This window comes from Sardina pilchardus, chromosome 16 (genome assembly GCF_963854185.1).
Source record: "Sardina pilchardus chromosome 16, fSarPil1.1, whole genome shotgun sequence".
Classification (NCBI taxonomy): Eukaryota; Metazoa; Chordata; class Actinopteri; order Clupeiformes; family Clupeidae; genus Sardina; species Sardina pilchardus.
In genome coordinates, this window is record NC_085009.1 from 20,722,076 (window position 1) to 20,750,024 (window position 27,949).

At 40.4% G+C, this 27,949-nt stretch overlaps 2 protein-coding genes across 2 annotated transcripts; both read left to right on the top strand.

Annotated features, from left to right (window-relative positions):
* The first annotated feature begins 7,518 nt into the window (after nucleotides 1-7,518).
* Nucleotides 7,519-18,586, top strand: LOC134059597 (uncharacterized). Its single transcript, XM_062516041.1, has 10 exons — nucleotides 7,519-7,688; nucleotides 7,857-8,303; nucleotides 9,551-9,997; nucleotides 10,843-11,262; nucleotides 13,167-13,589; nucleotides 15,159-15,569; nucleotides 16,370-16,792; nucleotides 16,974-17,417; nucleotides 17,580-18,137; nucleotides 18,505-18,586. Exons 1-10 carry the CDS (start codon nucleotides 7,519-7,521, stop codon nucleotides 18,584-18,586), a joined length of 3,825 nt encoding a protein of 1,274 aa, XP_062372025.1.
* On the top strand, nucleotides 18,392-27,538 carry LOC134059841 (uncharacterized). Its single transcript, XM_062516364.1, has 11 exons — nucleotides 18,392-18,731; nucleotides 19,855-20,301; nucleotides 20,655-21,119; nucleotides 21,412-21,666; nucleotides 23,119-23,373; nucleotides 23,534-23,776; nucleotides 23,998-24,255; nucleotides 24,499-24,801; nucleotides 25,191-25,460; nucleotides 25,683-25,766; nucleotides 25,866-27,538. Exons 1-11 carry the CDS (start codon nucleotides 18,592-18,594, stop codon nucleotides 25,930-25,932), a joined length of 2,787 nt encoding a protein of 928 aa, XP_062372348.1. The 5' UTR covers nucleotides 18,392-18,591; the 3' UTR covers nucleotides 25,933-27,538.
* The last annotated feature ends 411 nt before the right edge of the window (nucleotides 27,539-27,949 follow it).

Below are 27,949 nucleotides of genomic sequence, written 5' to 3' on the forward strand. Positions count from 1 at the left end.
GGACAAATACAGAAATAATTCGACAGCAGTGATTGTCTGCAAAGGTAAACTGTGCGCGGCTCGCGCCTGTCACACACAGGGCTGTCAGGTTTCCTCTGGTCCTTTTCCACAGGTGTAGAACATGAAGAACCTTATGAATGTAGACTACAGCATGGTCCTTGATTTCCCTACCTGTGGTAAGGGATCTGATGAAACCCATGACTAGCCTAGGCCTAGGGTGCGTGCGTTCATAAATTCAATCTGACACTCTGGAAACAGATTAACGCACGGTTACAACGTTTCGGTGTGCTCGGAGCGGCAATTCACGAGCGCACCCACAACTTGTGAATTCATATGTTGGCAGCAGTAACCATAATGTCAAGATCACCTGTCACTGAAACGCAAAATTGAAAATGAAAACCGACAGTTCCAGTCGAAATAGACTGACAAATATTGCCTAGCCTACATTCCGTCGACAGAAAACCTAAACCAAAGTGTTTTGTGTGCAGTGAATGCGTTTCGGTAATTAAGGGATAGCCTAGGCTACTGTATAGGCCTACTGTTAAGTAGCCTACAAGTCAAAGGTGTAAAGTAGCTTTATTTAACTGAACTTATTAAAGGGAAAATATGCAGGGGGTTTTAGCTTATTTTACCTGAACTGAACAGCTTCAGAGTCATTGGAATGGTTATATGTTTTTATTCGGGTTGAATGGTGGCCATCTCGCTCCACCTAGCGCTTGTGAGCGGAAGAAACACCCTTGCAACTTTGGGGCGGCGGGCGCTGCACTGGCAATCAGTGATCATGCTTGCGATGTAACAACTTGCTGTACTGCACTACACGCATACACGCCAGGCACCGGCTACCACAAGGTAGCGATGGATCGAGTCAGACATTCGCCTGAGAAAATAAACAGACATTGTGCAGAAAGTGAACAACACGTGTCTCTTTTAAATCCACAATAGTCATACTTTTAGCAACACCCATAGTGGTGGTCTTGTCTGGTCCACTTGGCAATGACGTTGAATAGGCCTACTTGCTTCTGTCTTGAGCAAGTCCCATCCCTCACACACACACACTTGCATTCAATTGTTACCTGGCCAGCTTTGTCAGTGCTGGTGAAACATACAATTTGGCCAGCAGGCATGGAGAACCACAGGTGTCATTTGAAAAGCAATAAAAAGAGAAATTGGGAAAATAATTTGTAAGGGATTCACAAAACCAACATAAAACACTGCAATTGAATATCTCATTGAAAGTAAATGAATGATGGAATTTCATAATCTTTTTTCAAATTCAGTTTAATAAGAATAATAATTTGGACACTCTAATTCAATATTTTAATTTTGCATTTCAGATTTGTTATGAATGAATTAATGTAGCCTACTAATTAATGTGATTTACAATTGAATTTCTCATTGGGTGTTTTATGTTGGTTTTGTAAATCCCTTTGAAAATTAGAGCCATTTATTGATGGATTAGGTACATGTTGTTTTCGTATTATGTTCACTTATTATTACCGTTTTGTCAAATATTTGTTTTTATTACTTTTTCAATTACACCTGCCCTCAATAGCAGGAGGCAACTGATTGAAAGAAGGAAGGAAGGAAGGAAGGCAGAGGACGAAGCTTCCATTCCGAGTTGTCCAGCGCACGTGATAGCCTTAAAATTCACAGGCGAGTTCACCATGAAGTTTCTTCTTCATCGAGACCGCTGATCATGGTAAGTGAGTGACTAAACAGGGTTTGAATCCTATTGAAAAAAAAAAAAACAGTTGACGATTGTAACACTCCTTCGAAGTGTTGTTCTGGCTGCATTCCAACTGATTTAAGGCTTAGTTTCGTTTGTGCTATTCCGAGCCTGTGTTTTCTCAACTAGTTTTGTCTTCTCGTCTCGCAAATGAGAGTCGGAGAGAAAATAAGTAGACTATATAAGTAAATAGATAATAATAATGATAAAAAAATAAAAAAAAAAGAAAGAAAACAGAATCACTCATGTTACAATGTTGCATTCCACATGATTTAGAATTGTTACCTAAAATAGATTAGTAGGCTAAAAAAAAAAAAAAAGTAGAAAAACACAATTAGAACGGTAGGGGCGTCTAGAAGTTGGCACCAGATATGATGAAAATATTAATACAAATATTTTTTATTCATTTGTGCGTCGTTTGAGCGGGGAAAATAAACATTTGTGCGCAAACCATCTTAAATATTTTACATTTTAACTTGTCAGTGACCTGGGATCAGTTTATGTGTTCGTTTTTGTTGGTCTGATGACTTTCTATTTCTGGTGTCGACACTCTCTAGGCAGTTTTTCTCACACTGACCCACTGTAATACCAGTATGGTGCTTAGCCTACTACGGTCATCATGAACAAGAACCCTGGGAGTGTGTCCTCTTTTGGGGTTTCTGATGTTCATTTAACCCATTTTGGGCTTTGATAGATCTCTGTCCTGTTACAGCTCTTCCAGGCCCATTTAAAGGCTCTGTCTCATCTACTTCTCTCATTCTCCTGTGGACCTTTATATTCTGTCTTGGTCACAATTATCCTAGGCTTTGTCCCTGTTGTGGCCTGTTGTGGCCATTGCACAACTGAGGGATTTAGCAGGTCCTGACGAGCTTTTCCACTTGCACCACTGTTGTGAAATCCAGTAACCAAGATGTACGTGATTGTAAGGGGACCACTTCCCTTTTTCTTGTTCGACCCAGATTTTCTCTCCCTGACACTCAGACAGAGTGGTGCAGTAAGCACGTTGCAAATACTGACTAATTGCAGTGTCAGTGTAACCGGTATCACTCCGGGTGGCTAAGAAAACCTACTTGCCAGTTCAGGGGTTTCAGGTTGGCATTGCATGGGATTAGGCCATACATACCTTTCTTACAACAGCCGCCAGTCGGAGCGTGATGTAAACTGCAGACATAGTATAGCCTGCCCTGCCCGTCTAGACAGAGTCTGTATAGAGTTATCTTCCTATAGATTTTTATTTCATGAATCCAGGATGCATCCTGAAAGTTCCCATGGCCTCTGCAATTAAAATAGCCCCACATCATCACATACCCTTCACCATACCTAGATATTGGTACTGTATGGTGTTTTTTTCCCTGTTAGCCTATTAGCCTGTTCATGCTCATTGAGCTCAATGCAAGTCAAATCAGCTAATAGGCTAACTGAAAAAAAAACACCATGCCAATCTCTATGTATGGTGAAGGATGTGTGTTGATGTGGGGCTAATTCCAAAGGCCAAGGGAAATTTATAAGGCCTTTAAAAATACAATTCTGCCTCTATGGGAATTTAACATAGGGGGGCAAATAGAATGTAATAGAATATATACTTTTTTGATCCTGTGAGGGAAATTAATTTCTCTGCATTTAACCCAATTTAACTGAATTAGTGAACACACACGGCACACAGTGAACACACAGTGAGGTGAATCACACACTAACCCGGAGCAGTAAGGGGTAACACGTACAGTAGGTGCCTTTAAGGGCACTTCAGCCATGGACTGGTCGTGGATTGAACCGGCAACCCTCTGGTTACAAGCCCGAAGCCCTAACGAGTAGGCCACGGCTGCCCCAAATACTTAAGCCCCTGTATTTAAGAGCTTTTATTTATTTACAATACATTCTTCATTCACAAAGAAAATTGGTGTCCTAAAAAGTTGGATTTTTTATAAATTTCCAAATGTGATTTTATATTTCTCTTTTTAGTCAACTTTAGCAAGGGGGCAAATACCTTTTCACAGCACTGTATGTGTATTATAATATCTTCACCTTCGTTAGTGTGCTTGATGCCTTTGCCTCTTGTCTGACCTGTGAAGCAGAATAGGAGTGTTCAGGGGTGTTGTCTCTGGGCAGTTTGTCGGCCAGCGGGAGTTGTGGTTGGGACAAGTATTCATTTAGTAACATTAGTAGCCTAGGCTTATCCCAGGCTTGCATAGCTCTGTTATTATTGGGCGATAATAGCTATTTTTCTTTGTTGTTTTGAATTTCTTTTTGTTCCCAAATTTCTAAATCTTCTGTGAATCCATTGTAACAATACTGACTATCTGTCATTATTTGTAAGAATTTTCTTTTTCTGGAGTCTGCCCAGGCTAACGCGTCTCTTCCCCTGTTTGTGCTGGCCCTTCAACATAGCCTGACCGTTGCTATGATGGCCCATTTAACAAGTTTTTCACCTTCCTTTTTTGAACCGTCAGTGAATATTATTACTTGTGGACTGACTTCTGCTTTTGGCTTGCTTGTCACTTGCTTTGTGGGTTTCGGTTTCTGGCATCTAAATTTTACTCTATGATCTATCATTATAATTGGCCACTTTCCCCATCTTGATGACAGAGCTCTGCTACTTCCTAATGTGGCATTGGGTATCACCAAGTTGGGAGAACCTGAGAGGCTCCCTTTATTTGTGTCCCTATTCCAAGCTAGCCCTATTCCCTTTATTTGTGCTGGCAATAATGTGGTTTTCTCTTTAAAGGGATGCAGAACTGTTTTTGCAGAAGTTGATTTGTGACAATGCTGTTTTACAGCCTCTTGTCTGCCGTCCAATGAATAGAGGAAGCTACAGTATCTAGCAGTCACTGGCCAAATATAAACTTTTCTTGAATGACAGAGCTTCACCACATATAACAGATTTGATATAAACTAATCACAGTGAAAATGGACAGCTGTGAGTTTTCCCATGGACAGATCTGTATTATGTGCATAGTATATCTGATATAAACTAGTCACTGTGAAAATTGTCAATATGGGTTTTCTCATGAAAAGGGTTCAATGCTGCCTTTGCAGAAGTTGTTTTTTAACTATGCTTCAAGGTTTTGTGACTATGCTTCAAGGATCACTTTACACTCTAGTTTGCCATCGTAGTAATAGAAGATGTAATGATAACAGTGCCAAAAATATAACTGGTGTTCTATTTGCCTTGTCTATCAGGTGTGCTGATGCTGAAGATGAGCTGTGTATTTAACCTGCGCATTTGATATGGCTTGCACCAGTCAATCAGCTGTGGACTACATCAGGACTGCCTGGTCACCCCTAGTTGAGTGTCTAAAAAATCAGAAATTCATTGCCGAGCAGCTTTATGAGTCGAAGGTGTTCAATATTGATGATGTCAGAGCGGTCACTTCAGAAAATAATCCATCAGACCAAACCAGAAATATTTTACAGCTTGTCACCCAAAAGGGGGAAAAAGCAAGCTATGCATTCCTCAGAATTCTGGATGGTGAAAGAAACAGGACCGTGCCAAAAGATGTCAAACCTGATTTGCATCAGTGGATCAGCTGTTTCCCCTTCAGAGAGGAGTCAGATTTGCAGCCCACAGGTGAGAGCAACACATTACATAATGATATGATATTCTATTTGTTCTTCTTGTTCATATCAATATTATGATATAATTTAATACAATCATAAAAAATATTTTGAGAGCACATTTTTTCCACTTCAATCATTTCTTGTAGGTAAAAATATATTAACTTACACATATTTGGCAGTTCATAGCTACTGCAAAACATCAATTTGATTTATTTAAAGGTAAAAGTGTATTGTGATGCTGACAGACTCTGTGACCTAGACAGCCTCTTAAACACTGTAATTCTATGCTATTTATTTTATTTATTTAGTTTATTTCTTGTGGTTCGAGAATTGTGTTAAAAGGTTACTAAAAAGGTTACTATGCATTCCCCTTTTGTGTTAAGGCCCCAGATCATGCCAGCTATACCAGACACAGCTCAAAACCAAAGCCCAGAAAATCCTCCATACTCACACAGAGGAAATCAATTTTGTTTTAGGTAGAAATGTAGTGAAATGCTTTTCTTACACTCATTTGGTACTAAATACTGAAGGGGAGAGATATGCAGAGCCAACAAAAATTAAACAGAAAACCAAGAAGTATAAGAAATCTCGGCCTAAAAAGCTGAGTGCTTACATTCCAAAGAACAAACCTCAGTTATCTCCTGATGACCTCCTGGAATGTAATGAGCACAATATTCTGCTCGTGGGTAAACCTGGAATCGGGAAGACAACAGTTGCTCTGGAAATGATTAACCTTTGGGTAAACAAGGATAATTGCAAACTAAACTACTTGTTCTACTTTGATGGAACAACACTATGTGGGATGTCATCACCAGTGGATTTGGAATCTTTGCTCTTTGGGGCGTATGCTGAACCAAGTTTAGACAGAGAAGAGGTTCTTCAGGATATTAAGGATAACTCTGAACATGTCACAATCATTGTGGATGATATCAATAGTGTGCAAAGGAGTTCAGTTTTAAGAAGGATATTTGACAAAGATCTTCTTCCTGAGGCCAAGGTTGTGGTAACCTGCAGACTAGATTATGAAGAGTTCCTGTCCATTCAGACATCTTTCAGAGTGTGTGTCGAGGGCTTTAGTGAAGAATCGATCCAGACTTACTTGTCCCACATGCTAAGAGATAAGCCTGATGCTCTGAGCTACATCCTCAGGAATCCTGAGCTGAGTAGCCTCTGCCATGTTCCTGTGAACGCATTCATGGTTGCTGCCTGTATGCTCTTCCCAAGGACTGTAGCTTCAAATCTGTTTACAACAACTGAGGTTTACCTCAACATCTTCCGTCATGTAATGAAGAAATGTGACCCAGGTCTGACATTGAGACAACTAGACAGATTCATTCAATGCAACATGGAGAAGATACTAGATTTGTCCAAAGATGCATTCCTTGCAATCAACAAGAGGTCCATACTCCTGAAGGGTTGTAAAAACACTGACATTGAGTATCATTTCCTGCATTTTCTCACCATGAGAGATGGCCCTACTTCTGTGAAAACTTATAGTGCATTTCTTCATAACACTCTGCAGGAGTTTTTTGCTGCAATATGGTTGCTGTCTAATCCAGAAGATATTGATGGATTCCTCCACCAGTGCAAAACCGACGAAGGAAAACACATGAGGCATGTGATTCCTTTTCTATGTGGTCTGCTCTCAAAGAGAAATCTCTCATTAGTGAATTTTCTATGTCCAGAGGAGCGTATTGAAGTGGCCTCTACCGGATTTATTGAGAAAATATTATTCCTTCACGCACAAGTAGACCAGGACTTCGAGGATAGCAATGAAGAGCTTCTCTTTCTCTGTCAGTGCCTGTTTGAACTACAGTCTCCTCGCGCATGCTTAGTTTTTCTCAGCAGGTTGAACTACAATTTAGACTTGGCTCACGGACATCTGCATCCACATCAGTGTTGCACATTGTCTTATGTAATCAAACAGGCTACAAACATGAGGGTTACTCTTGATTTGGAGAACTGCAGCGTATCCAAGGAGGGACTAAAATTCATCCTTGACTGTTGTGAACATGTCAGGTATAATATTCAAATCAGCTTTTAATGTCATTTTCCACTTTTAAACTTCAGAATTATAGTAGAATTATATTAAACCATAGAGTTATATACTGGGTCCCATGTCTGACTTTTGCCCTTGCAGAATTGATTCCAGCCTTTTACGTCAAATATGGACAGCTGCACTCAGTTGCGAAGACTCAGGATTTTCCCCTGACTTGCTGAAACTTTCGGCGGCTGAGATGCACCTGCCAGCTTGGGATCCATCTGTGTTTGAGAGAGCAGGAGAAGTGATACGGCAGAACCAACAGCAGATGAGCCTGGTCCTGCACTGCCATCGGCCAGCACAATCACTGAGAAAGGACCTCTGCTGTGCCATTCTCAGTATTCTACCACACATCACCTCTCTCAGGTAAATGATAGATGGAGTGAGGATTGAGTGAAGATCCAATAGTTTTGAACATCAACAGAGTACCCACATTCAAGGAAGTTAATGCTTGACAATGGAAAGTGTCCAGACTCCCAGAGACTTTCTGGCCAATATTGTTTTCTTTACCAGACTGTGTTCTTCCTACTGTAGATTCACAGAAGAGGACATGAATGAGTATCCAAAGAAAGTGTTCCGGTTCCTGCTGGATCTGAGTGTAGCAGCAGTGGTGTCTGATTCAGCTACAGGAGAGAGCTTCTCTGAACTCTTGTGCTCTGTGTGCACCTTCCCTTTTGAAGAAATTGATAAACATGCTCATTATTACAATGGTTCTCACAATGAGTTTCTGCTGGATCTGTGTTCGAGAGTGAAAGATATTGACATTTCAAAGGGCAGGAGTCTCTTGCCTGTACTAAAGCCATTTTACCAGACTGGTCCTGCAGTCTGGACCATAGACCTCTCAAAGACAAAGGCCTCCCTCCTCCTAGAAGTGCTGAAACTCCAACCATACAAGAAACCAGTAGAGCTGTGGGGTTGGTCAGAGGAAGAGAGTGAAGTGAGGTGTTTCCTTCAATGTCTGCCATACATCTCACATCTCAGGTATGTTATGACTTATTTTCATTCTAAATCATTGGTTTTTCCTTCATCTATCTAAAAATGACAGGAGCATCAGTCTGTTTGTTTGTCTGTTATTTGCATATCTCTCTAACCATTTTGTTACAAGCACAAGTAAGTGCAGTGCCAAGTTTGACGTTGTTTGGATAAGAAAGGGAAAAAAGGAGGTACTTTGCATGCAAAAGTTTTGATTGCACAGACGTATTCCGGCGCAGTGCCTTCTACAGTGTACTCAAGTGAATGAATGCTCAGGCCTGATAGTGTCCAGGGTTGGTGCCTGAATTCAGGCTTGAGCTCGGCCATGTACGATGTCAAAAAAGGCTATTCTCTATATTGCCCTTGAATGTATTTGATAATTTCAGGCACAGATCATTTCCTGTCTGTCAGCCCTGAATGCTACATGTACATAACAGCCTGACTTAAATACCCACAACCTCATACACAGATCCATAATCAAACAATGACGATACAGTGTCATTTAGTGCAATAAATAAATTAAAACAGTTCACCCAGGGAAGCCCGGAACTTCTCTCTCTACAGATACAGGTCTTGTTACAGTATAACCTCTATGTACACTTTCAAAGTTTGCAATACTTCAGTTTGTCTAGAAACCCTCACCACACTTCCACAGAAGTGTTGTTATATTTTGAGCATTGTCAGTGGTATACAATTCAGTGTTGGGCAAGTTACTTTTTAAAAGTAATTAGTTACAGTTACTAGTTACTTCTTCCAAAAATTAACTAAATTAGTTACTCAGTTATACATTATAAAAGCAACTAGTTACTTCAGAAAGTAACTATTGTGTTACTTTGAAATAATTTTTTAAATGCTCAAATGTGACCCCACCGAAATCCCTCTTTAACAGAACTTAAAATACATATGGGCATGTTGAAAGATGTTTGAGTAACCTTGAATTAGGTTTGACACCGATGTGGATAGGCACTTTTGTCCAGGGCATAATGTGCTTTCCATATTTGCATTCATTCCTTTAATTTCTTGGATGGAAAAGTAATGCCTATACCTCCATTTAGAGAAGGCTACTTTTGGATTATTTGGTCTCGCCAATTAACATATTTGGGCTCTCCAATTAATGTAATTTTGCTCTCAATCAAAGGTTTTAAGTTGTTAACTACCATAAATGAACCCTAGGTTGATTTTACTCCACTCCTCATAGTAGCTAAAAGCTGTTTCTGGCCAATATTGTTGCCTTTACCAGACTGTGTTCTTTCTAGATTCACAGAAGAGAACATGAATGAGTATCCAAAGGAAGTGCTCCGGTTACTGCTAAAGCTGAGTGTGGCAGCAGCTGTGTCTGATTCAGCTACAGGAGGGAATTTCTCAGAGCTCTTGTGCTCTGTGTGCACCTTCCCTTTTATGGAGATCGATAGACGTGTTGATTATTTCAATGGTTCTCATCATGAGTTTCTGCTGGATCTGTATTCCTGTGTGAAGGACATTGAGATTGAAACAGGAAGAAGTCTCTTGCTTGCAATTAAGCCATTTTACCAGTCAGGTCCTGCAGTCTGGACCATAGACCTCTCAAAGACAAAGGCCTCCCTCCTCCTAGAAGTGCTGAAACTCCAACCACACAAGAAGCCAGTAGAGCTGTGGGGTTGGTCAGATGAAGAGAGTGAAGTGAGGAGTTTCCTTCAGTGTCTGCCCTACATCTCTCAGCTCAGGTGTGTCAAAAGTTTTATTACATTCTAAATCAGCTGTATTGGCTTTTCCTTCATCCATGTATAAATGACAGGAACGTCAGTCTATTTGTTTTCTGTTGTTTGCATATCTCTCGAACCATTTGGTCCGATTGATTTCAAACTTGACTGCTGTTTTGCTATAGGAACGAGAAAGTGCAGTGCCAAGTTTGTCGTTGTTTGGATTAGAAATGAAAATATATCATTAAATGTATTGGTAAAAGAAACACACATTGGAAAAGGAAGAAATCCAAGGCACTCTTCGTATCCGTATGGCTATGTCACATTTAAAACGGCACATAGCGGCACAGATAGCCTTTGTCCCGAAAGTTTTTAAATGTGACATAGTCATGTAAAGTAAGTAAAGTAAGTATTTTTTATACATCATTGGATATGAAGAGTGCCTTGGATTTCTTCTTTTTTCAAATGACATCCGTATTCCCTACACCCAAGAGCACCCTCAATTCTTTCTGCAGTTCCTGAGCACTTTGGATTTTTCCTCATCTCATGAAACACACATTGGCTTTCACCACTCCACTGTAGCCACTCCCCCGTCTGTGTGTTTGTGTGTTATTCGCATATCTGTCAAACCTTTCGTCCGATTGATTTCAAACTTGACCTGTGTCTTGCTACTGGCACAAGTAAAGTAAGTGCAGTGCCAAGTTTAATGAGAAAGGAGAAAAAAGGAGGCACTTTGCACAAGTTAATACAATTAGTACAAGAAAGCAATATTGCATTTAACCTTTTTTTGTCTGTGTGTGTTCGTTCGTGTGTGTGTGTGTGTGTGTGTGTGTGTGTGTGTGTGTGTGTGTGTGTGTGTGTGTGTGTAGATTCATACAAATGCAAAATAAGGATCCAGAGGATTGGATGAAGAATGATGAGAGATCATTCCACCTGGATCTGTGTATGCAAGCAGCTCTTTGTCAAGAAGAATTCACTTACTCTGTCGTTCAGACACTTCTGTATCTTCTTGACATTTCTGATGAATCGAATTTCATGTTTGACCTTTATGCACATGTGAAAGGAATTGAGTTTGAAACGCAAAGGAAAGTACTCAAAGTGTTACATTCAGTTTACCAGTCTGTTCCAGAAAGTTGGTCCGTAGACCTCTCAGAGAGACAGGCCTCCCTTTTCCAAGAAATATTGGAATTCCAAATGGAGAAGAGACCAGTAGAACTGACAGGCTGGTCAGAAGATGAGAGTGAAATGAGGAGTTTCTTACAGTGTCTGCCCTTCATCTCACAGTTGAGGTAAGAGTAATGTTTCCCATCATGGCTGCATTTATCACTTTATTTTTTTTATTTGCTCATAAACGTACTGTACATTCTGATGGATGTCCTATATTTGCAGTGGTTTCATTTTGTTTCTTTAAATTCCTACAAATGCATGAAAACATGTTTTTGTTTTTCATTTTAGATGGCAATACCTCTTTAATAAATGCACATTGCACTGAATTGCACTCTCGGTGAATAAGAGAAAAACAAATTAATCCAGTATTTGAAAAGCCTATAGAGATATTTTGCCTTAAAGGGACACTTCCACCGATTAGCATTAAGCTTTGTATCTTTAGAAAACCAGTCATGTTTTTGAATGGTCGTGCATCATTCCCTCAGTTTGCCCTGAGATGGGAGAAATACGGATTTCAATGTTGGACTTCCTGCTTACAATGATTTAAAAATCGTCATTTTAAGTAGCTGATAAGTAGCTATGATGACTGACAGTAATTATGAAACTGATATGGCAAATGGGGATTCTGAATATCTGGTGTGTGAATTTGATGCGTGTGATTACCTGTACGAGCCATAATACAGCATGGAACGGGAGGCGTCCGTCAAGGCCTGCAGCAAGCCTGACTGTTGATTAGGAGGCTTTGCTCGGGCTGGCTCGAGCTAGGACGGACTGTCTCTCTCACCATAGACAGTGAAAGATATGGACAGAGCTATCACGTAGACGTCAGCAGAGACCAATGAAGCAAATTTCAACCGTCTCCCTGTTGGGCTGCTTGTCTTTCTGCGCAGGCTCAGGGGACATAGATGTGACGTAGGCATGTAGTCTGACCGAGTCTGACCTATAGCGACGCTTTACTCTCTCTGGACGCGTGCGCATTACCTAACTTACTGTACGTCACTTTAGCATTGTTTTCGGAAGTTTATTACTCAGCCGGTAAGACACACAATGTTGTATTACTCCAAAAATAGAAAGGCTTTTATCCATACAAAGGCTTTTATCCATGAGCCAAAAATACATTTTCAGCTTTTTTCTCCCATCTCAAGGGAAAATGAGGGAATGATGCACGACCATTCAAAAACAAGACTGGGTTCCTAACAACACAAAGCTTAATGCAAATGGGTGAAATGCTCCTTTAAAAAAGTAATATGCCGTTCAATGCATTATCACCATCCCCCACAAACTAATGCTGATTCTGAGAGCTTGGAACCAGAGGGGAGTCAGTGCCAAAGCAACAAAAATGGGTTCTTTGTCTTCAGAGTTAAAGGGATATTCCGCCATTTTTGGAAATACACTCATTTTCCACCTCCCCTCGAGCAAAACAATCGATATTTACCTTGTTCCCGTTCATCCAGCCATTCTGTGAGTCTGGCGATACAACTTTTAGCTTCAGCCTAGCATAGATCATTGAATCGGATTAGACCATTAGCTTCTCGCCTGCTAGCTTCATGTTTAAAAGTGACTAAGATTTCTGGTAATTTTCCCATTTAAAACGTGTCTCCTCTCAAGTTAGAAAGTGCAATAAGACCAACTGAAAATGAAACCTGGCGTTTTTCTAGGCTGATTTGACATGGAACTACACTCTCATCTGGCGTAATAATCAAGGCAACTTGCAAACGTATCATAGGCGCAGTGATATCGTACGCAGCATCTGAAAATAGTCCCCATAGAAGCAGTAGTAGTGCCAGTAGTTTGCAAGTTGCCTTGATTATTACGCCAGATGAGAGTGTAGTTTCTTTCGATGTATATATCTCATTTTCAGAAAGAAATGTCTCTTACGCCCCTCTGGTTCTCACCCCTTACTGGGCAAAATCATGTTGCTAATTTCAGGAGGAGTTGGCTTGAACCAGCAATCTCAAGTGATATTTCTGCTTAATCTCTGATTGCTGATCTTTGCCTGTTTATATTTGCCTGATCTTTGATGCAGCTGTAACCCACCACGGACGCAGATGCAGTCGTATGAAGAATGGATACAGAGTGTGAGGGGATTTCAGATGGATTTGTGTCAGCAAGGATTGCTCCATGAAAAAGAATGTGGCCATACAGGTGTACAGAGACTGCTTAGCCTCTGCAGTCTTCATGATAACTCTGACTTTTTGTTGGATCTTTACTTTTACATGAGGGACTGTGAAAATCAAACAGGGAGGAAACTGCTTTCAGCACTACAGAAAGTGTTTCTATCAGTTCCTGTAGTCTGGTCCATAGATCTCTCAGAAGGAAAGATCTCTATCTTTTTAGAAGTGCTGAAACTCCAAACACAGAAGAAACCAGTAGAGCTGACGGGCTGGTCAGATGAAGAGAGTGAAGAGCGGAGTTTCTTTCAGTGTCTGCCATACATCTCACAGCTCAGGTATGCAACAAAAAAAATGCATATAATTGTATTGTTACAGTGCATGAAAATGCACTGTTCTGTTATCCAAAGCCTTCTTCTTCTTCTTCTTCTTCTTCTTCTTCTTCTTCTTCTTCTTCTATTATTATTATTATTATTGTAGCCAAAATTCCTGCATCTAATTCAGCTTCCACAGTTTGACATAGAAACGTCATTCAAACTTTGCAACGTAGGTCTTGACAAAGGACACTTGAGCAAGGTATTAAAGGGACACTTCACCGATTAGCATTAAGTTTTGTATCCTTAGAAAACCAGTCATGTTTTTGAATGGCCGTGCAACATTCCCTCAGTTTGCCTTGAGACGGGAGAAATACGGTTTACAATGTTGGACTTCCTGCTTTCAATGATGTAAAAATCGTCATTTTACATCATTGAAAGCAGGAAGTCCTATATCTTTGTCGAGTAGATGAAACTACAAACACTTTCCTCATTTTTCCAAGAGGGGGCGCTAGCGGTGGGACTTCACTTGCAGAAACTAAAATATATAGCCGCCATCTTTTTTGGAAGCTATAGGCTCCCGGTCTGTGGAGAAAGCTGATAAGTAACTACGATTTAATATTAAATACTAATTCATTGAATGCTAATATTGAAACTGATATGGCAAATGGGAATTCTGAAGATCTGGTATGTGAATTTGATGCACAAGATGACCTGCACGAGCTGTAATACAGCACAGAACATCAAGGCCTCCATCAAGGCCTGCAGCAAGCCTGGACGTCGATTAGGATCATTGGCTGTCGATTAGCCTTTGCCTGGGCTAGCTCCGGCTAGCTCAAACTAGAATGGACTAGCTCTCACAAGGTCAGTTATCCTAACGTTATTCACAAGTTATTGCACAAATAGTATTAGCGATACTAATACTTGTTACAGGTCGGGTATTCTAGCATATGCTGTCAATTTGCGGGACATTTGACATGGAAATATGTTAATTAGGCTAACGTTTGGTTTTTTTTCGCGATTTTTTCGCTAATTCCTTTTGAAGACCAGCAACATTGATATATGGCCACAAGATTGAGTACAACATAAAACAATGATCGTTTTAATTTTAGAATCGTTATTAATGCCAAAATGTTACATTAATGAGTCCTTCTGTGTAGGCTACTTGTCTACTTCCTGGTGGGTGCTGGTAAGGCAGTGAAATGCAGGGAATTCTGGGAGTTGCTGGATTTTATCCACATGACCCAAAAATACATTTTCGGCTTTTTCTCCCATCTCAGGGGAAAATGAGGGAATGATGCACGACCATTAGAAAATATGACTGGGTTTCTAACAATAAAAAGCTTAATGTAAATGGGTGAAATGCTCCTTTAATTACTATTTGAGAGCTACTGCCTGCAGTTTCTGGTGATTAAGGAGACTTGAAGGGAGGAGTGTAATTTGTTTGGCTGTTAAGACAGACCCTTTATTTAACTGGGAAGCAAGTATTGCAGGGGGATTGGCTTTGGAATGACTGGAATCTTTACAAGTGGCTACTACTGATCATTCCTCTCATATTTGCTGTATTTTTGCTGTTTTGTTTTATTCAAACAGACTTAACTTGCCAGGACCTTTTGAAGAGAGAAAGGAGAGATATAAGACACTCCGTTTGGGTCTGTGCCTGAAAGCTGCTCTTTATTGTGAAGAACATAGCCTCTCCAATGTGCAGACACTGCTTAATCTTTTACATACTAGGGACAACTCTGAATTTCTGCTTGACTTGTTCTCTCATGTGATGGACTTTGAGTCTAAAACAGGCAGTAGGCTTCTTCCAGCATTTCAGCCAGTGTATGAGGCAGGTCCTGCTGTCTGGTCCATAGACCTCTCCAAGAGAAAAGTCTCCCTCCTCCTAGAAGTGCTGAAACTCCAAACGCAGAAGAAACCAGTAGAGCTGAGAGGCTGGTCAGATGAAGAGAGCGAAGTGAGGAGTTTTCTTCACTGTCTGCCCTACATCTCACAGCTTAGGTGTGTTAAGTGATGTTTTTTTTTTTTTTTATCATAATTTCCTTCCATTTTGCGTAATTTTTTATTGTGTAATGCATCATTAGAATGCAAGGGCATTGAGGGGCAGGACATCTCAAGTCCAAGTTTTATTATAGTTTATATAATGTTTGTTGTGTAATAGTGACGCCATATTGACAATGTACCAGTCATGACTGATTACTGAATGTGTTTACACTGTTTTAATAGCTGCTTTAGCGGTGCTCTAGATGTTGATAATGTTGATATGTAGTGAGGCTAGTGCTGGGCCTATTCCTGTAGAATAATGTAGACCAATCACTTGCCCACAGATAGGCCTTCCATTCAGTGATGGTTATAATACATATTTCAGTAAGCACAAGTTAGGACTTTTTTTTAGATCAAAATGACATCGACACACTAACAGCAGTTTTGACATAGGGTTAAGGCTACGTTTAATTCAAGAGCTTGATGATTGAGAGTCTCTGGCATAATTGTCTTGCTCTGCCCAGTTTGAACTGCCACATGTCTATTCTGAGTTCAAAGCGTGATCAGTATACTCAGTGTGGCAGTTTAGGGGCACTTTTTTGTTGTTGTTGCCTTGTTCTTGATGTCAAGATCCGCTGAATGTTTTTATGCAAACAAAACTTATCCAAAGGCGGTCTACTGTATATCTTTCATGATGTCTTTCAATGTTCCAGTATCTCTTGAATTTCCCATCCAACACCTTACAGCACTGATGACTACAGTATAAAGCTGATGTCTGATGTGTTTGTTCCTCTCCTCTGTGTTGTCTATTGAAACAGATTCACTCCACCACAGCTTGCCAATGTATCCTTTGAGGAATGGGAATGGAAGGTGAAGTCATTCCATCTGGAACTCTGTCTACAGACAGTTCTCTGTGAAAGGGAATCTGTAGTAGCCACTGTCAGGTCACTGCTTACACTCTCTAGTGTTTATAATGAATCTGATTTCCTCTTGGAGCTGTACTATTATGTGAGGGACAATGAGTCATATATTGAAAGGAGTCTCATGCCAGCACTGCGACCAGTTTATCAGTCAGCTCCTGAAGTCTGGTCCATAGACCTCTCAAAGACAAAGGTCTCTCTCCTACCAGAAGTGCTGAAACTCCAAACACAGAAGAAACCAGTAGAGCTGAGAGGCTGGTCAGATGAAGAGAGTGAAGTGAGGAGTTTAATTCAGTGTCTGCCCTACATCTCACAGCTCAGGTATGTCATACAATTTCTTCAGCTATTGTATGTCATGATTTCATTGCAAGCACAAACTTCACTGCACCCATCAATGTGAAATTAATTACATGTAAATATTTAATGTAATAATGTACAATACTTTTATAATTTTCATTAGTTGTGGTTATTTCATTTGTTAATGATGATTATTCATTTTTAGATTCAATGGACTGTGTTTTTTTAATTCAAGAGGATTGTTCCAGTTCCTGGTGAATCTAAGTGTAGCAGCAGCTGTGTCTGAGTCAGCTGCAGGAGAGAGTTTCCCTGAGCTCTTGTGCTCTGTGTGCACCTTCCCTTTTGAGGAGATTGACAGATGTGTTCATTATTACAATGGTTCTCATCAAGAGTTTCTGCTGAATCTGTGTTCCCGGGTAAAGGACATTGAGATTGAAACAGGAAGAAGTCTCTTGCCTGCACTTAAACCATTTTACCAGTCAGGTCCTGAAGACTGGCTTCTAAACTTCACAAAGATAAAGGTCTCCATCTTCCTTGAAGTGCTGAAACTTCTCAACCAGAAGAAACCAGTAGAAGTGTTGATATGGCCAGATGAAGAGAGTGAAGTGAAGAGTTTTGTTCAGTGTTTGCCCTACGTCTCACAGCTCAGGTGTGTCATATAATTTAATTTCAGTTGCAAACTGATATATATATATATATATATATATATATATATATGATATTAGTTAGATATTTAATGTAATAATGATATACAGTAACTTTGCCATTTTATCATGGGTTATTTAATGTGTTTTTCATGTGTTCTTTTTAGATTCCAAGAGGTTTCTGCTTATGATGATCCAAGGGGATTGTTTGAGTTCCTGCTGGATCTGAGTGTAGCAGCAGCGGTTTCTGATTCAGCTACAGGAGAGAGTTTCTCTGAGCTCTTGTGCTCTTTGTGCACCTTCCCTTTTGAGGAGATTAATAAGTATACTTATTATTTCAATGGTTCTCATCAGACGCTCTTGCTGGATTTGTGTTCTCGTGTGAAGGACATTGAGATCAAACCAGGCAGAAGTCTCTTGTCTGCACTTAATAAATATGGTCATTATTACTATGGTTCTCATCATGAGTTTCTGCTGGATCTGTGTTCCCGTGTGATGGACATTGAGATTAAAACAGGTAGAAGTATCTTGTCTGCACTTAATCCATTTTACCAATCAGATCCTGGTGACTGGTTTATAAACCTCAGAGAGAGAAAGGCCTCCGTTTTCCTCGAAGTGCTGAAACTCCTCAAACAGAAGAAACCAGTAGAGGTGTTGATATGGCCAGATGAAGAGAATGAAGTGAGGAGTTTCCTTCAGTGTCTGCCCTACATCTCACAGCTCAGGTGTGTCATAACTTAATTTCATACAAACTTCACTGCCCCCATCAATGTGATATTAATTAGATATTTAATGTAATCATGTACAATAACTTTTTATCATTTCCATTAGTTGTGGTTACTTCATGTGTTGTCACAATGACGATTTGTTTTTAGATTCAATGGACAGTGTTTTTTTAATACAAGAGGATTGTTCCAGTTCCTGGTGAATCTGAGTGTGGCAGCAGCTGTGTCTGAGTCAGCTGCAGGAGAGAGTTTCCCTGAGCTCTTGTGCTCTGTGTGCACCTTCCCTTTTGAGGAGATCGACAGATGTGTTGATTATTACAAAGGTTCTCATCATGAGTTTCTGCTGAATCTCTGTTCCCGTGTGAAGGACATTGAATTTGAAACAGGGAGAATCCTCTTGCCTGCACTTAAACCATTTTACCAGTCAGGTCCTGGAGAATGGCTCATAAACTTCATGAAGATAAAGGTCTCCATCTTCCTCGAAGTGCTGAAACTTCAAAAACAGAAGAAACCAGTAGAGATCTTCCTATTACCAGATGAAGAGAGAGAAGTGAAGAGTTTCATTCAGTGTTTGCCCTACATCTCACAGCTCAGGTGTGTCATATGATTTAATTTCAGATGCAAACTTTGCAGCCCCTATATATGTTATATGATATTAATTACAATTATGAACAAAAATACCCATGGCAAATATTGATTTAATATTGATTTTGTACAAGTCACATTCTGCGAGTAAGGAGCTGCGACTGTACAGCCATGAGGGCGCAGTAAATGAACTTCAATTTCAATTTCAATTTAATTTCAGTTATAGAGCACCAACACATTACACATGTCTCATAGCGCTCTACAGAGTGTTAAACATTCAAAGAGAGCCCATGAGTAACAGGGGTGAGGAAGAACTCCCTAGAATTGGAGATACATATAGGAAGAAACCTCAGACAGATCCACGACTCAAGGGCCCAACCCATCTGCCTAGCGTCAGTTATAGTACAGTAAGGTCATTTTCAGTGTCAGAAAGTGAGGTATGGGGGAAGAAGACAGATATAGAGTGTGTTAGTATTACTATAAGTCATAATGGTTAGTTTACGTTCTGAACTTCAGAAACAATATATTTAAGCTCACAATATTCAGACCGGCCCAACACATTAACGGCCCACCGGGAATCCTCCCTGAAGCTCCCGATTAGCCACTCCGGGCCTTAGTAAGACCAGGTGACCTTCTCAAAGTAAATGGTAACACTAATACAAGGGGCTACATTAAGATGCTGGAGGAACATATCATGCAGTCTGTTAGGTCTAGAATTATTGTGGAGATATGGAGAGGCTTAGTAGGTATTTTAAGAACCATTTTGAGAGCTGTGAATGCAAATAAAGATGTTTCCCTTGATTTTTTTAAAAAGAGCACGCATCATTTTGGACATGACATTTTTCATAAATGGCATCATTTCACAAATGATGAAAAATATGAAAAGACTAATTTGTTTTATTCCATGTTTCTCCCACATTGTCTTACAACCTTTTGGCATGTGGCAGAGTCATTTTCAGTCAGAACAAACATATTGGTCAAGAGAAAATCAACATTAAATCAATATTTACCAGTGGTATGACCACTTTTGTTTCTAACTGTAAGATATTTAATGCAATGATGTACAGCACTTGTGTCATTTTAATTCATTTTAGGCTATTTCATGTGTTGTCACACTGATGATTCTTTTTAGATTCAATGGACAGTGTTTGTTTTTTGATACAAGAGGAGTGTTCGAGTTCCTGCTGGATCTGAGTGTGGCAGCAGCTGTGTCTGATTCAGCTACAGGAGAGAGTTTCTCTGAGCTCTTGTGCTCTGTGTGCACCTTCCCTTTCGAGGAGATCGATAGATGTGCTGATTATTTCAATGGTTCTCATCATGAGTTTCTGCTGGATCTGTGTTCCTGTGTGAAGGACATTGAGATTGAAACAGGAAGAAGTATCTTGCCTGCACTTGAGCCATTTTATCAGTCAGGTCCTGAAGACTGGTCAATAGACTTCAGCGCGATAAAGGTCTCTATTTTCCTTGAAGTGTTGAAACTCCACAAACAGAAGAAACCAGTACAGGTGTTAACATTGCTAGATGAAGAGAGTGAAGTGAGGAGTTTCCTTCAGTGTCTGCCATACATCTCACAGCTCAGGTGTGTGGAACATTTATTTCCCTCCCTTTTTAAGCTACGTATGTTGGGTTTTCCTTCATCATACTGTATTTGGCCATCATAAAATGTCCATCCCACAACAAGTATAGGCTGTATCTGTGAAGTGACTGTTTTGTCCCAGATAGCCTAGTGTGTGTGTGTGTGTGTGTGTGTGTGTGTGTGTGTGTGTGTGTGTGTGTGTGTGTGTGTGTGTGTGTGTGTGTGTGTGTGTGTGTGTACAGTATTTGTGTCAGTGTTGTCAGTAACACAATTGAAATAAGAAAATATGTAAAAATGAGTCTATATTTTGTCTGTCTTTTAGAACTGCACTAAATGTTTGATTTTCTTCCTCTTAGATTCCATGTAAAGCACATAATATTTCAAGAAGAATTGTTCAACTTCCTGGTAGATCTGAGCATAGCAGCAGCTGAATGTGAAGCATCAACAGGCGAGCGTTTCTCTGAGCTATTGTGCTCTGTGTGCAGCTACAACACATTTTCAGTCGGGTCTCGTTATCGCTCCATTGATGAAATTATGAATCAGACTGATTTCCTGTTGAATTTTTACTCCTTCATTAAGGAGTGTGAAAAGAAAACACACAGATGTGTCTACCCCTTATTCCAGTCGGTGTACCAGTCAGCTCCTGCGGTCTGGTCCATAGATATTTCTCCCAGAGGCCTCCCAGAGAGAAAGGCTTCCCTCCTCGTAGAAGTGCTGAAACCCCAAACACAGAGGAAACCAGTAGAGCTGAGAGGCTGGTCAGATGAAGAGAGTGAAGTGAGGAGTTTCCTTCAGTGTCTCCCCTATATCTCACAACTGAAGTGAGTATAGTAATTATTGATCATTTGTTTGTGTGTGTGTGTGTGTGTGTGTGTGTGTGTGTGTGTGTGTGTGTGTTTGTCTGTCATTGGTTATACAAATGCTAAAGAAAAAATATGTTATTAAGGTTACCACTCTACTTTAACAATTGTATATGCCAATAGAATAATTTTGATAGCCATCCTAAAGAAAAAATTAATCATTTAAGCATATATTTAATTGATGATTACTGAAAGGTTGCTATTTCATAACTACAGTATTTAACACAGTCTTCCTTCACATCTCTTCTTAAAGACTCCATCATGACTGTGATGGGAAGCTCTTCCTATTGGATTGTGCAGCTGTTGGGTCTACAGAGGAGCTGATTCATCTGGTTGAGTTACTGGACAACATTGAGCTGAAACAGCACTTGTTCAGCAGTGAATGCAGGTCTTTGGGTCGAGTGCTTAGTGTGGCCTCTAAACTGGACCTCACCCTGACACCTAAACACATCTCTCTCAGGGGAGTTAGGCTGCTCTTCAGAGGAGTCAGTGATCTACATAAACTTAGGTGCAAAAAAATATTTTCTTACTGGTGCTATTTTGCCACATGATGTATCTTCAATTGTATGTCTTATGTGAAATTAATAGTTTTATGCTTACACCATAACCACCAATTTATATAGCACATTTCATACACAGTGGTAATTCAATGTGCTATACATAATAAAAGAAAAGAGCAGTAGTACATAAAAGCATAAAAGGGCAATAGTTTAAACACGTTCAAAAATAAATAATTAAAATACATAAAAAAACATGGAATGACAAAAAAAAAAAACTGTACATTTCCTGTAACACAGCTAACAACTTAGCAACAACAAATTAGCTGAATTTAACTGAAAGACTTTCCCAGACTCAACATTTGATAATGAGCAAACAGCAAATAAACAGCAGCACTCTGATTTCAAATTCTTGAAGAACCTCCGTATGTGCATGCAGACAGTACAGTACATGTTTAGGCTGGGTGAAGCGCGAATTTGGATTTCGCCCGGCAGCTCAGACTGGAAACCTGCATATCTATCTCCTCTGCTCCCTGCCAGAACCTTTGGTTCCAATCAGAAACTAGCTTATCCAAAAGACGCACCGCATCGTTGGTCTGATTGGTTGAAGTACTATCCAAGTGTACAGAGTCATTTGAACGATGCCCATTGATCACACCTCTTGTGCAGTAGAAACAAAGCGCAGCCTCCCCATACTAATGTTTAATCTGAAAAGATTGGGCTTAGTATGGTGATAGCCAGACTAGTACATGTTTCCTTTCAGGACCAAAATGCCTGACTGATAGGGCCCAATTCATATTTTGCAGTCACATGACTACAATGAATATCTAGCTGGTGGGCAAGAAACGCTAACAAAAATGGCAAGAAAATGTATGTATGTAGCTATACACAAGGTGACATCTGTTTCTTTGTGTGAAGTCCTCATCTAAATATGTTCACCCTGTCTGCTGGCAAATGACAGCTTGAAAAAAAAAAAACCCATAACCCTGGCTTACTGTAAACTCCTGGGCCGTTAGTGCATCCAATCGCGATGTCCTGGCAAGATCCTTGATTAGTTTACTGGATTTCATTGCTGGAGAATGGTGTTCTTGCCCGCCACGCCAGCCAGTAGTTGTGACGTCATGTGCAAAGTAGGAATACTTCCGATAGTTATTAACACCCAGATAGAGCTTCAGAGAAGCCCGGTGGAGCCGTAACGCCCAAGATAGTCGGGGCAATGAGCATTGGATCAGTTCGAAGTTAGATTTGCAACTGCTGCATTACCATGTTTAGTTCTAACAGCAGGCTTTAATAATAAATATTTCTCCTGAGACCTGAGAGGTCTGCTAGGTAATTTGGTTCCATTCCATTTAGTGATTTATTATTTATTAAGTATTTATAAGTATTTGTGGTCAATTCTGTGAGGCCAATGCAGGGACATACCTACTGGAGTAATGTGGTTGTTTGTCCTCTCCCTTTGTCAGGTTGAATGTCACCATGGTGATGAGACTGGCCCGAGCGATGAGGACGGGGAGAGGTTTGGCTCCAGTCTCTGTTGAGGAGCTCAGTCTGGACCTCGACAGTAAGAACTTCTCTCAGAGAGCGCTGTCCAGGGTCCTGAGCTGTCTGGCTCTCCTCCTCAGGCTCTGGACGGTCCAGTGTCTGGATCTGACATCTTGCAGGGTCGAAGGTCACTCTCTCATCATCCTGCTCTGTCAACAGGACCCTCTTAAACTCAGGTGAATCCACATATTTCAGCGACTTGATTTGATAGCAAATACCATTTTACAAGTAGAAAACAATCCCACAATTTAGCCTTTCTTTACTTTTTACACCTTTTCAGCTTTTTCAACTCTCCTGCATGTCACTGTCTGTCTCTCCCTTTCTCTGACTCTGCAGGCTGAGTACGGAAAATATGCAACAGCTGTTCATGCTGGTGTCTGATGTACAGGAAGTGGATATCATTGAGTCCTTCCTCAACAAGGTTGGAGGAGACCTGACCTTGTGCACTTTGACCCAGGAAGTGCTTCTCCACCTGCTGCAGCATCACTCTGGACCTGTCACCGTGGACTTCAGGAAGATCAAGATCACTGAGAAGAATGTTACAGACCTCCATCTACTGGACAGGATACAGTTCAAGAGGTAGCAGTGATTAATGATTGACAATACCAAATTTACTGGAAATATGTTGCTTTTTCATTTCCAATACCTAGCGTCAAATGTAAAAGTGTAAAAGTACTAAATTGTTAACAGCACCAAAAACAAGCTGATGATAGATAAGCTGAGTTATAGAAATTCTGTCTTCATGTGGCTTCTGCTTATGAATGCAGAATTACTCAGTGTCAATGACTGTGACTCCTTAGGCTCACCCCAGGATTCATCATGTGCATCATCAGAGAGATCTACCAGAGTCGTTGTCCTCAGTATGTGAGCAGCCTGCTGAGATCTACAGAGAACCACATCAACCTGACCACCAGAGGCCTGGATGCTGCTGACTGTGCTGCCCTGAGTTTCACCTTACAGCACAGCCAGGGCGTCAGACTCAACCTGATGTGGACCTCCATACCAGAGGGGGAGCTAGAGAGCCTCCTGCAGCTTCTCAGCAATGTCTCTCAGCTCAGGTCTCAGGAGTTATCAGATTCTGGCTTCTCATTTAAATGTTAAATTATTCAAGTTTAATGATTGGTTGTGTCATTGGTTGTAGCAACCAGCACAAATGTGTCAGTACATTGCATCATTGCATTTTTTTCTGCTGGTGTTGTAGTGAATGTATATTAAATGAGAATGTCAACATGTCAGTAGATTGTAAAGAAAGTGCTCCCTACACTACAGACATCACAGAGTGTGTTGTTCTCTGACTCCAGTGTTGACAGGCAGCTGCTGTTGAGGTTCCTCCACTGCTGTGAGTCCTCAGATGTCCAGCAGGGGGCAGCAGCAGCTCTTCTTCAGGCTCTGCAGCACAGACTGGACTTCTCCTGCTCCTCTGCTATGGACCTGACAGAAGAGACACAGGAACCACCTCTGCACCTGAGACCTGAGGACTGCAGGGTCGTCTCCATGGTGATCCAGAGGGTCAGCGTCGACCCTGAGCTCATGCTGATGGACTGTGATGTGGAGGAGGCGGGGCTAGAACACCTATTCTCTGTTCTAGAGGGAATCCGTCTGAGGTGAGATGTGACGTTGTGTTCTAAGATGAGCATGTGGCTCATTTCTGTTGATGGCTCATTTCTGTTCTGTTGACGTAGAGGAGTGTCAAGTACACATGACATTGTGATTGGAGATCCATACGTTGATATGAGCAGGACAGAAGTCATCCATTTTAGGTGACATGTGAAGCTTTTTTAAGTTTTTAACTTTTCTTTCAGCTAACCAGAGATGTGCAGAAGAACTAAAATCTCCAGAATCGCTCAGTCTCTAAACAGAGGAGTGTAAAGCATGAAACATAATTGGAGATACTGTACTTGCATGGTTGTAAAATACGATGATTGCTGTACTGAAATTGTTAGAGAATTGGATCACTATTCACATTTACGTTCTCTGTCTCTGTGTCTCTCAGGTGCAGTAAGGGCCAGCTGTTGCAGCTCCTGACGCTGGTGTGTGTCGGCTCTGAGAGAGAGTGTGTGAGGAGAGCCGTGTCTCTCTCCCATGCTGTGGGTGGGGAAGTGGACCTCAGTCACACTGTGCTGGACGCTCGGGCCTGTGGATCTCTGGCGCTGTTTCTGGAATATTCTGAGGGGCTGTCAGAACTGGACCTCAGCCACTGCCAGCTCACAGACCAATGCCTGGAGCCACTGCTCCCACATCTACACAAAATACAGTCCCTGGAGTAAGTGTGTCTGTTTGTTTGTGTGTGTGTGTGTGTGTGTGTGTGTGTGTGTGTGTGTGTGTGTGTGTGTGTGTGTGTGTGTGTGTGTGTGTGTGTGTGTGTGTGTGTGTGCCTCTGTGCTTGTGGGAACACCTGCTTATTTGTGTTGTGTAGAACTGTGTCTGTAGGTTTGTGTAGTTATGTTTGTTGTATTTCCTGTCATGACTTTCCTGTTTCCTCCAGTCTCAGTAACAACAGCATCACAGATGAAGGGGCTCATCTGATCCACAAGACTGTCAATGCAGCCACATCCATTCAGACCGTAAGGTTAGTGTGATATTAAAGTATTGTACTGTGTACATTTATGTACTTTATTTATTTTGAATTAAATGAAGATGAAACATGTTCATTTGTTCCTGTCTGCAGACTCTTCAACAATAAGATTCGGAGAAGAGAGCTCTTCCAGGGAGATGCACGCTTTGAGCTGTGGTGACCCTGTAGGTGTGCTGATATCTCCTCTGGATTTGACCTGACGTGTTCAATACTCACACCATGCCATACAATGCACAGAAGGAAACACAAACACATAATATATCAGGGCAACGTGCTGTTGGAGACATTTCAGGGATGCTCAAATCTTTCAAATACTTTACAATAAATATTTTTCATGTTTAGAAATGTACTTAGTCTTACTTTATCCGTTATGCCTTACCATTTATCTGATGCTGAATTGTGCATATTCTTGAAATCCATACTGCTGATGTAGTTTCTGTTTTATTCCTGGATGGATAGATGATTTTAAAGGTTTTGCATGACATGATTTGTTTTCTATTTTTTCTTTAAAAAAAAGAGAAAAAAAACCTTGCCATGGTAATGGTAATGTACTGTAAAAGGAAAACATTTAAAATGTTGGTCCATTTTTAGTGTATAGGAAGACATATTGGTTCCTATTATACAATCTTTAGTGTGTTAAGACATTTTATGGGTTCTATGGGTCAGTAACTCTCAGGTAAAGAAAATCTTTATTTTTATGTTTAGAATTATATTTTGTTTGACCTGTTTTTATCTGCTGTTGATTTGAACGTAATCAATCTTTATAGCCATACTATAATGTACTGTATGTTATTTTATTTCTGAACAATGGTTGGATTATTGCAGTCTCTGCATGTCATGACATTTAAAAATCTTCCTCTCTGTTTCTTCACCACAATGGTTAGAATGTACTGTATCTCAGCCAAACATGTACTGTTGTTATGTTATGTTGGAATGATGTCAAATATTATGTCAATCAATCATCCATCTGCTGAGCAGTGATCAGTTTGTCCTCATGAAAATCACTTCAGTTATGCTGAGAGGGGTTTTCATCAGTGCCATTACCAATAGCTCAAAGAAGCTTTACTGTACACTCTGATACTTGAAGTTGTAAAGGCCTATACTATAACAGTGTAACTTTATGTGCCGTCATTACTATGTATGGATAGTTTATAGAAGTATGTTCATTGTGATGCATTGTGGATAGTGTACTGTGTTTTTACAATGCTTTATGGACATGTTCACAATATGGATACAGGAATTTGGTACTTTACGGTTTACTCATGTTACTGTTTGATGAAACTGTATTTATGATAACTTGAGTTTTGTATCTCAAAGGTTCTGGCACAAACATTTACAGCCACCCAGCAGATGGTATGAAATGTGTAATGAGATCATGTGTTTGAATCTGAACGTTTGCCTCGGACTCGGTCTCGGACTGAACTGTGCTGCAGGACAGTAATGGGAGTAGTTCAACAGGGAGGACAAGATGCTCTACAGTCTTGCACTGTAGTGTACAATGTGTAATGTGTTTGCTACATCAATAAAAACAGGAGTCTTTAATATTCTATGTCTACTTTGATAGCATGCTGCTCGTTGTCTCCAGAACCTGTTTGATGTAGTAGATCATGGAGATACAGCTACACTCAGTTCTGCATGTCAATAGCAAAATCCCAAAGTCTGTCTAAGCTCAGTCAGAACCCCCTCAGACTTAACTGAGATCCGTCGTAAGTGATCAAGCTTGCGAGGGTGTAAGGGTTCAAAACGCTAATAACAGAAATGGGACTGCACCTGCAACCTATTAATAAATTGACCACATAACATGTTTCATGTGCACATGTTTCTGGTTTTATGGAAGTTGTTTACTGATGTTTTTTTATTTAAAGCTTCCAGTCTCTCTTTGGGTAACCCTGTGTTACCCAAGTTTAAAACCATGTTAAACTCCAAACTAGCGACAGAGCAATTGCTCCTATATGACATACTGATCAATAACAATAATATAGTTATAGAAATATTGAATAACATGTGCATGACGAGTTATATGCATACTGTTTTCATACATTTTAAAAGAGTACCGCTCAAGGAGACGATATATTACGATAAATAAATTACACTACATATTGTATGTATGCAACGGATACATGATATTGAAAGGGCACCTGTGAAACCCTATCCTGATGTAGAGTTCAGTTGCATCT

Excerpts from the sequence above, each read along its gene's own strand:
- LOC134059597 (XM_062516041.1), top strand. The coding sequence starts at position 7,519 with ATGCACCTGCCAGCTTGGGATCCATCTGTGTTTGAGAGAGCAGGAGAA. Across the intron at positions 7,689-7,856 it reads CCACACATCACCTCTCTCAG|ATTCACAGAAGAGGACATGA; the intron begins GTAAATGATAGA and ends TTCCTACTGTAG. Across the intron at positions 17,418-17,579 it reads CCCTACGTCTCACAGCTCAG|ATTCCAAGAGGTTTCTGCTT; the intron begins GTGTGTCATATA and ends TGTTCTTTTTAG.
- LOC134059841 (XM_062516364.1), top strand. The coding sequence starts at position 18,592 with ATGAAGATAAAGGTCTCCATCTTCCTCGAAGTGCTGAAACTTCAAAAA. Across the intron at positions 23,777-23,997 it reads GACAGGATACAGTTCAAGAG|GCTCACCCCAGGATTCATCA; the intron begins GTAGCAGTGATT and ends GTGACTCCTTAG. Across the intron at positions 25,767-25,865 it reads ACATCCATTCAGACCGTAAG|ACTCTTCAACAATAAGATTC; the intron begins GTTAGTGTGATA and ends TCCTGTCTGCAG.